Source organism: Histomonas meleagridis (genome assembly GCF_020186115.1).
Source record: "Histomonas meleagridis strain 2922-C6/04-10x chromosome Unknown contig_1, whole genome shotgun sequence".
Taxonomy (NCBI): Eukaryota; Parabasalia; order Tritrichomonadida; family Dientamoebidae; genus Histomonas; species Histomonas meleagridis.
In genome coordinates, this window is record NW_027150746.1 from 738,431 (window position 1) to 748,720 (window position 10,290).

The window sequence follows — 10,290 nt, forward strand, 5'->3', positions numbered from 1 at the left end:
CAATTTAAATAAAAATGTCGAATAAATATTTTATATAAAATTAAAAGTGCGTTTTCCAAAAAAACAAATATAGACATAATAATAATTATTACAATTTTGAAATAATTAATAATATGTTATGAAATCTTAATAAAAAACAATTTTTTTTCAAATAATAATTTTAATGGTTCAATTTTTGAATTTTGATCTATATTATTATTATATATTTTGAATAATTTATAATTTCACTTTATACCATTTCTTATTTACTTTATATTGACAAAACTATATATATTTGTATTAAGTATCATTATATTTGTACATTATGTTTTCTCTATTAGTTAATCTCTAATTACTTTATTTAGAATAACAAAAAAATTATTTTAAACTTTAATTTTAATCAGGATCCATATACGAAAATATGAAACAAATAATGGGCATCAGTTTAAAGAAAAACCAAATCATAATCAATATGTTAAGTATTTATATATAATAAACATCAATATATTATTAATGTTAATGAAATATTGTGAATATGTCAATTAGATTTATTTTATGTTCGTTTTGGAATTTTGTTTAATTGTTTTTGTCTCCTGAATTTACTTTATGATTTGAATATGGTGAAAACAAAGAACCACTTTTCAAGAAAACGAAAACTTGTGAGAAATCGTTACTTTAAGCAATGTTCTTTCAATTATCAATATCATGTTTTTATATCATTAATTTTCATTCCATTTAAACATGCTGCAATGACAATGTTCGTGTAAGTATCTTCAGAACCAGTTGGTAATTCCATAACAAACTTCGACATTATCGAACTATTCTTGTGTATCGAATATTGTTTTGTCATTAGTTATTGTTGAACATACTTTATCAACAATATCAGTTGGGATTCCATCTTTAAGGAACTCGACGAAATTCGAAAATGGAATTTCTTTTGAGAGAACTTTTTCCATTTTACTTTTGATTTCGTCGTTAAGTTGTTCTCTAGTTATAGCATTCGCTTTTATATATTTAAGTAACTCTTCTCTATTAGTTCCATTAAATACTACTTCGCATGATTGGATACATTGTACAATCTCAGTAAATGATGGACGAGCTTTCGGATCGCGATCCCAACAATACGTTATCCCGCATTCCAGGATTAACATCGTTAGGCATTACAGGCCGTATATCGTTTGTTACGACTTGTGAAATGATTTGTGCAGCATCCATCCCATGATATGGAACATGACCTGATGCAAGTTCCTATAGGAGAATACCAAACGCATAAACATCAACTTTAAATGAGTAGTTAGGTGTAGATGATAATATATAAATAAATATAATGAAAATTAATGATATGCAAACATATCTAAAAGAAATTTAATGTTTATTCTAAAAATAGAAAATGGTTTTAATATCGCATATATTTCTTTTTTATTGATATTTTAATATTTCAATTAAATTACATTTGCAAATGTATTTGTGGTTTCTTTTTTGTTTTCATTTTCATTTTCGTATGCACTTTCGTTTTTAATATTTTCTGTTTTTTGTTTCGAATTCGAATCAATAATACGACAAGTAGTGTTATAATAATTAAAAGAATAATAATTGTCGTAATATTATTATCATCAATACTGAGGAATTCATTTAAATTAATATATGCATAGAAATCTGAATAAAAATTATAATATGTATATTCATAACGATTGTGTAATCATAATAAATAAATTTAGTTTCAATATATGAAAACATTAAATTGCTTAAAAAAAATGAAAATGATTTTATTTGGGTTTCATAAATAGTTAATGGATGGGTAATATATACTGAAATGGTTATTATATTAGAAAATGATAAAGTTAAATAACCTTGAAGTAAATTTATAAATGTATTCGACCTAGTGAATGCATTTGATTTACTGAATGTATTTGATTGTTATATATAAATTATTATAAAGTATTCAAAAATAATTTAAATGTATATTTGGTCACTTCAATCATTTTAACGACTTTTTGACCAACAAGAAAACCGCCAATATTGATCGGTAAAATGGAGGAAAGTTCAACAGAGAAATATCAACGCTTAAAAGCTCGTGGTGAATATCTCCAAGCAAGACAGAGAATACTCAACGAAAAAGTAAAGCAAGCTCTGTCTTTATACCAAAAGCTCAACAAACCAGAAAATTTTGAATCAGAACTACAAGAACTCCAATTGCTCTACAATGAACTTTTTTCCTCCATGCAGCATTTTTCAGATGAACTCACATATCCTACTAAAACTCTCATAAATAAACTTCGAGAAGAAATTGATTCACATTCTCGAAAGTTACGTGAAGAATGGAAACCTATTATATCGCAATCCACAATTTAATAAAATATAATATTTAGAGAATTCCTAAGTAACATTCTTCTGGTGTTGATGGGTGTAAATCGGCCGGCAATTCATCACCATTTTCGTTCAAGTCTCCTTTTGTTTTATAATTTTTACCCAAGTATACCTTTTTATCATTTTTATGTTCGTGTTCGAATTCATCTTCAACTGTTGGATAGAAAACCTTATTTTCATTTTCGAAGGAATCAATCTTCTCTTCGATATCGTAAGATCTTCCGATCATTCTAAACACTCTTTTTGTGAAATTTAAAGAATCCGACAGAGTAAATCCTCCAGCAAGTAAAGCCGTATCGTAAAGTAAACGTGCGTCTTCAATAACCGATTTATCCTTTGGATTTTGTTTGATCCTTTCAAATAAATCCTTAACGGTCGGATGGTCAAAATTGACTTCCAAAACTTTGTGATTCATCAAAAGATTTTCATCAAGTTTTGAATCATGAACTGTTTGGGCACGAAGAAGTCTTTCATGACTTGCAGTGTAGCCGTAGTTTGTTGATGTACAAACTGCAGGCGTCGTTTTTAATCTTTTACTAAGAATTAAATTTTCCATACGTTCACCGATTACATGTTTAAACCAACGAACATACCGATTAAATAAACGTTGAGAGATATTAAATCCACTTACATCTTGAACTTTATCATCAACATTTCTATCATCATTCCGTTCAGGATTATACAAAGGAATACCTTCAAATTCTTCCAAACGTTCAAAACAATGTACGTCAATAGGTTCAACAGCAAATAATATTTCAAAGCCTTTATCTAAAAGATCTTCAATATATGGCGAATCTAAAGCTTCTTCAACAGAAGAAGAACCAATCCAATAAATATCTTCTTGACCTTTTTTCATTCTTTTAACGTAATCGCTAATTGTTGTTAAGTTATTCGGTGAGTAACTTGAATAAAACATTAATAATCGACTTAAAGATCTCTTATTTGATTCATCTTCGATAACTCCATATTTAATATTACCACTATACTTAGAATAAAAGTCAGAATATTTCGCAGGTTCATTAAGAAACATATTCCTAAGCATTGATAATATTTTGGATGTAATTCTTCGCTTGATTAGTTTCAACGCATTCATCTTGATTAAACGGTCTCTGTCGACGTTTAATGTCAAATCGTTGCTATCAATTACTCCTTTAACGAAATGCAAATATGTTGGTAATAATTCATCTTTCCATTCATCGGAGACTAGAACTCTTTTAACATAAAGTCGTACATTACGGGTAATTTCGGAAAAAAGTTGATCAGATGGAGGTGGAACTGATGGTATGAAGAACAAGCCATTAAATATAACACGTCCCTCTGCTTTAAAATGTGAGTATGTTAATGGTCCACGTGGTTCTTTGAAAAACATTTTGAAAAATTCTGTATAATCACTTTCACTAACTTCATCGGGTTCACGTAACCAAATTGGCTTTCGATCATTAATTTGTATCCATTGCCAAATACGCTTTTTGACAATATTAGTTTTGCCTTTTTGTTTCGAATCATGTTCAATTACTTCATTATCATCGAAAACATTTTCGTTTTCTTCGGATTCTTCAACAAATGTGTCTTTGTAATGCCAAATTTTAACTGGAAAATCAATAAACATCGAATAATGTCGGATGATAGAAATGAGTTTATCTCGATCGACATAATTATACGCATTACTTTTAAGATGAAGAATGATAGATGTGCCTCTTCCAAGTGTAACACCTCGTGGATCTTCAACGACTGTGAATTCGGATGATGCATCACTTTCCCAAATATATTGTTTACTGCTGTTATTGCTTTTGGATATGACAGTGACTTTGTCTGCAACTAAAAAAGATGAATAAAAACCAACACCAAATTGCCCAATGAGATTTGTATCACCTGATTGGAGCATTTTTTGAAATTCACTTGTACCAGATTTGGCAATTCGACCTAAGTTTTCTATAAGTTCTTCCTTGGTCATGCCTATCCCAGTATCAGTGATTGATAATGTTTTTTGTTCTTCATTGACGTCAATAAGAATTTCTAAATCTTTGGATCCTGTTTCAAAAATTGATGGATCTCTGATTCCTTGAAATCTAATTTTGTCAAGAGCATCATTTGCATTTGAAATTAATTCACGAAGAAACACATCTTTATTTTGATACAATGAATCTATAAGAATGTTAAGTAACTTATTGACATCTGCTTGATAAGAATGTGCTTCGTTGTTTGTTTTAATTTGTGATAATTGAGCTTCAGTAAAATTATATTCTAGGCGACTTCTAAGTCCATCATCAATGTACTCAACATTTTTGACATCTTCTTTTGGTTTCTTACATAAAGATAACCAAAAGAAACAAAAAAACATTAAAAATATAATTGGTCAAACGGTTAATTTTACAACAATATTTAATAATAATTTTATAATTTATAGTTCTTGGTCCTTATCTTCAGATACTACATATTTCCCAACTTTTTTAAACACCTTTAGGACGTTTAGATGAGCCTTCATTTGATTTATCTTAAATGATTTCTTTTGAGCTGATTCAATTAATCTTTGATATTTGTTTATATCATTATCCAATATTTCTTCTCCATTTCTTAATAAACGTTTCATTACTTTCAAATATTCATTAGTATTTTGGATAGATTTTACTTTCATAATAATTGGCATCTTGATAGGATTTGTCATAAACTCTTCGACAAGTGGGAAAACAGATGGAATTGTACCGTATTCATCATTTAGTTCTCCATTTGATTTGAAATATGTTCCAAATTGCTCGTTTGCGAACTGAAGCATTTTGGGAAAAATTCGTTCTTTTAGGTAATCAAAACTCTTTTTTCCATCATAAGCTCTGATTATAGGTATATCATCAACATTATTTGAAATACAAAGGTCAGTGTATGCTCTACAATCAACATAGCCTACTCCAAAATTTTGATAATTTCGAAATGTAAATGCAAGTTCCTCTATTTGTGGCAATACTAATTCTGATTGACGAGATTTTAAGTCAAGAAATGCAATTAATGATTTGCTTCGAGAAAATACATAGTCTGAAAAATTAGATGGATCAAGATACTCATAATTTGTATGTGTATAATTTCTTTTGTGATTTGTATTGCGCTCAATAAAGCCAATAATATCAAAAGCAATTGGCTCACCATAGAATATTGTGTGTGGAGAAGTGACGAATTTGATTACTTGACTTTCATATATAGAGTGGTTATGACAAAAAAGCTCACTGTCATTACAATTAACATAATAAAAGTCAACTGATGGGAAAAGTGTTGATGCTATTTCAAATTCTTCTTTTGCATTATAAATTGTTTCAGAATAAAAACTTTGAAACAGCGCAATTGACGGCTGATTAAATGGTTCCGAATATGTGTCTACGTTGTATTCATGAAATTTTAAAAATAAGTTAAAAAATAAAAAGAGAAAAAACATTTATGATTTTCACTAACATTTGATCGTTAAAAAAAAGAAAAAACTAAAAGATTAAAGATTAAGAAGTTTCAACCATAACAAAATTATACAATGATTTAATTAATGATTGTAACCAAATAAACTAGTTTTCATATTGAATTTAATCAATTAATTCATTCATGAAAATCAACTGAAATATGTTATGCCCTTCAAATACTGATGATTTTTTCTTATGTGCTATAATTTTTTTGTAATATAGTTTTCAGAAAACACCTTACATCTTTGTTTTTCTCACATTAAGGAAGAAATGTGATATGACATAAAAATAAACGTAAATCAACAAGGAGAATAAATGGAAAAGAAATGGAATGACAATGCAGCAGGTGTAATATATAGTTGTACAGATGTTTTGGAAAAATTTGCAGCTCTTTTAAAAAATGATATTACAATGATCGCAGAAAAGGAAAGATCACTTGGATATCTCAATGAAAGCATGAGTGATATTTTTTCTGATTTAACAATTAATCAATATCCCAAAGCAAAAGAAGTTTTAAATGCATTTATAAATTCATTATCACAGATTGAATTTGGTCGCAAAGTTATGTATCAACGTTCTCATCAATTGGCACAATCTTCGTTTACATCAACTCTCGACCTAGCAAAAAAAGCAAAATCATTACTCAAGGAACGAGAAGCATCTTTATCGAAATACATGCAAGTTAAAGCAGCCAAAGAAAAATCAACAAAACCATCAAGCCAGCTTGACGAAAAGCTTACGGCATCAAAAACATCATTTCAAGCGGCAAATGCGCAAGCGATCCAAGCTACCAGTACTTTTACTAATCAATTACATCGCGATCTAATACTTACGTTATCATCCTTTGCACATGCTCAAATGGAGTTTTATGCGAGGGAGATTGAAGTATGGTCGAAAACAATTGAAGCAATTGACAAAAATACAATCGACGATGATACAGAATCAATTGTTAATAGCTTCCAAGCATCTTTCCGTCAGAGGCGTCAATAAACTATAAATGTTTTTTTATATATTAAATTTTCAAAATTTTGAAGGCCAAAAAACGTTCGCAATTTTCAGCGTCGGTTTGGCGATTTTTGAAAGGGATGTATTTGAATGAATTTCAAAATCAAAACGTATGAATTTTGACACTTCATCCATGAATGAACTTATCCCAACCGAGGAAGAAGTCAAGCAGTTCCGAGACTCTATACGCATAGTGAAAGGCCAGAAAAAGATAAAAATGATAAATTCCGTATTTTTATGCTTAAATTTCACCAGAAAATATCCATGTACAATTCCCTTGGTTGGAGCTTTTTGGATCGGAACTAATAGCTTCTTAATCAATTCTAGAATCTTTGGTCAATTTACAGGAAGAAAACCTAATAGTATTAATCGAAATTTTAGAGAACATAACTTTTGCCAAAAAAAACTTTCTTACATTGAAAGAGAAGAAATAAAAAGGCAAATTCCTTCAGCTCAAATGTTCGATCTTTCAGGTTGGATTAAAAGATGGGCAAATAACTTTTCAGTTTTAACAACAGAGCAAGAAACAATAGCATGGACCCACTGCCCTTCAAAGAAGCAAAAAACAACAGCAACAATACCATGCAAAGTTTCTAATACTAATGAAAATCCTCCTCAAGAGACCAAACCAACTCCAAACGTTCAGGCACCTGAACCCTCCGGTTTTGTTTGTAATTTTGATATTCCAGGACTTAATTTTAATGATATATTTTTCGAAAAAATGGATGAAAGCATATGCTTTGATTTTTATAATTAAACTATTTTTAATACTAGCATTGCCTTCTTGAGAACAATTCTTTTTTTGGAATATCATTTGAAGAATTATTCTTGAAAAAAACAAAAACAATAAAAACGTTTTGAAAATGAATTTACATAATATGTTAAATTTTTCTATGAACGATACCAAATGTCATCCCTTCTCAATAAGATAATATTGCTAATTGGTGCAGCAGTACTTCTTATTGCCGGTTACATAGCATACACATACTCTGGACAGACTATAACAGAACAATTTGAGGGATCAATTCCATTTATTTGGAACCGAAATGTTAATCTTACAGTCGCTCAATATACTGAAGCACGCCCTTCGCCTTATATACTTCTCCTTGGTGGTGGATATCAAAGTGGAAAATCACGTCTTATTGAAGTTCTTGCACAAGAAAAGATTGAAAACGGTCGTTTTGTAATAAAATTTGATGCTGCTGAAGCCAAAAGTTATGATGACTTCCTGTCCATTCTAAAATTAGCAATTTCCAATGGACTTTCATATTTCAAGATGTATGGATCAGCAAATTCACTTCTTCGTGCATCTGAAAAACTTGACCCTTCAAGCAAAGGTTCATCGACAAATGTTGACAATGCAATTTCCCGAATATATTCTATATTTTCAAAATTAATAGATTCAATTACAGAAGAACACTTTTCTACCGAAAGCGTTCAAAAATTCTTTAAATATCTCGAGTTGATATCAGAAAACCTTCGACCAATTATCTTTATCCATAACTATGATTCCATCAAATCACTTAATTCAACCTTAATTCCAAAAATCCTCGACTCATTATCATCATATCTCTCTCGCCGTAATAACTATGAACAAACCATTCCAGTTATACTCGAAATTAAGAATTCATTATCACTCATCAATTTGACAAACTCGGATATCTTTGAGTACTTTGAAATGCCAGAACTTGAAAACACACAGCAACACTATACTGTAGAGCATCAAATTTTCACTGCGCAACAACTTCGTAAAATCATTGGAACATTTGGAGCTCATGCAGGTTCACTCGCGAAAGCATTTGAAGACAGAAGGTTTGGGATAACAATTGATGATTCTATATCGAATCAGATTGCCAAGATAAGTAAAATTGTGAAAGCAGCATCAGAAGGACTTAACGAGAACAGTACAAAGATGATTTGTACAAAAGAAATTTGGAATTTTGATGTGTTCCAAATTGATCAGTTTAGAGAACTGATCGAAGAAGAGATGTTGTACATTACGAAGTCATTGGATCTTAAATTTGCAAATAAAGCTGTCAGAAACTCATTATGTAAAGAATGAAAATAAATTTATTTTTGTTGATCTACCAAAGAAAAAACAAAAACAACAAAACTTCATCACGCCGTTTGAATTCTGAGGGATTTCCCGCAAAACAGTGATCAAAAAGTGGAATTTTTCTGGATGTAAATCATTTAAGATGGCATGGGTCCTGGCATCTCAGATTCAAATAACTCCATTGAAATTTTTCGAAATTTTCAATGGAAAAAATTGCCAGTTATAAATCTACAAAAACGAACAACCAAGAGCTCACATGGTCATATAATTGGCAATCCACATTATGCAAAAAACAAATACACAAAAGCGAGTTTGTTAATTTTGCGTCAAAAATTCGAAACTTCAACTTACAAGTTTTAAAGATGTGATTCAATCAGTATAATAATCCGTTCCTGAGGCTAATTTGGAAACCAACAACCACAAAGAAAAACACCAAAATGTATTTTAATGTTTTAAGTGGTCAAGCACACTTGTAAATTTACATTAACTATTAAGAATTTTTTTATCCAATAGATCTCAAGGATTGTCAATTTACTACATTGATTTAGAAGTTTGATAATCATCAAAGTTAAAAGATCAAAGATTCAGTTTCAATGAAATCTGATTAAAGGTATCCTTAATAAATTAATAATGATTCAATTCGTGCTTCTAAGCAAGAACCTTAAACCATAGCTCAAAACTGGAACATATTTTTAATTTGATTTTTTAATTAACTGATTAAAAAAAAAAAAAAAACATGCAAGCTCAAAATTAAAGCGTTGCACTTGTAATAAAAAAAAAGAAAATATTCCAGAATAACTTCATTTTATTATCAATTAAGAAAATCAAAGCTTTGGGCATGCTGCAGGAGGTGGGGGAGGTGGTGGTGGTGGTGGTGGAGGTGGTGGTCCTGAAGCCTTTTCACCGCCGCCACCGGCATTTCCATCATCAGTTTCCTTGCACATTCTAAAATGATTTTAAGGCGGCCACGGTTCATTCAACCGTTTATTCCTTTGAATTTTTGTTTGTTTTATATCATGTATGTGAAGTCAGTAATTCAAAAAGTTATGCTTTTTCAGATGGTTACATCCCCACTTCACTACATTTGGACAACCGTTTGCAACAAACCCTATCAAACTTTCGTTTTAACGTTCACCGATGAAGCTTCGGTTTGTCATATTTTTGGCGCCAAAACGTTCCGCGAAAAAATGTCAAATTTGATTTGTCTTTTACGGTATGATCACTTTTTCAATGCTTAATTTGACAGAATTAAAAATCATCATGCCCTTGATTGTTGATTGCATAAAATATCAAAAACAAAGAGGTTAACTCGAATTTACATAACATGTTGTATTTTCCACAATCTTCTCTCTGATGTGATATTTTATGTAGTAAACATTTTTTGTTAAAGAACAGAAATGGTAAATAAATAGTGATTTAGACACTTAAGAATATCTGAATAACTTT

General features: G+C 30.0%; 3 protein-coding genes across 3 annotated transcripts; 2 read left to right on the forward strand and 1 right to left on the reverse strand.

The window, feature by feature from the left end:
- Positions 1 to 2,344: 2,344 nt before the first annotated feature.
- Positions 2,345 to 4,687, reverse strand: GO595_000214 (Hsp90 protein; the record flags this gene model as incomplete). Its single annotated transcript, XM_067915013.1, has 1 exon — positions 2,345 to 4,687. The coding sequence occupies one exon, from the start codon at positions 4,685 to 4,687 to the stop codon at positions 2,345 to 2,347; it is 2,343 nt and encodes a 780-aa protein (XP_067779669.1).
- A 1,411-nt stretch (positions 4,688 to 6,098) lies between these two features.
- GO595_000215 (uncharacterized protein) lies at positions 6,099 to 6,773 on the forward strand (the record flags this gene model as incomplete). Its single annotated transcript, XM_067915024.1, has 1 exon — positions 6,099 to 6,773. One exon carries the CDS (start codon positions 6,099 to 6,101, stop codon positions 6,771 to 6,773), a length of 675 nt encoding a protein of 224 aa, XP_067779670.1.
- A 922-nt stretch (positions 6,774 to 7,695) lies between these two features.
- On the forward strand, positions 7,696 to 8,850 carry GO595_000216 (uncharacterized protein; the record flags this gene model as incomplete). Its single annotated transcript, XM_067915035.1, has 1 exon — positions 7,696 to 8,850. The coding sequence occupies one exon, from the start codon at positions 7,696 to 7,698 to the stop codon at positions 8,848 to 8,850; it is 1,155 nt and encodes a 384-aa protein (XP_067779671.1).
- Positions 8,851 to 10,290: the final 1,440 nt, after the last annotated feature.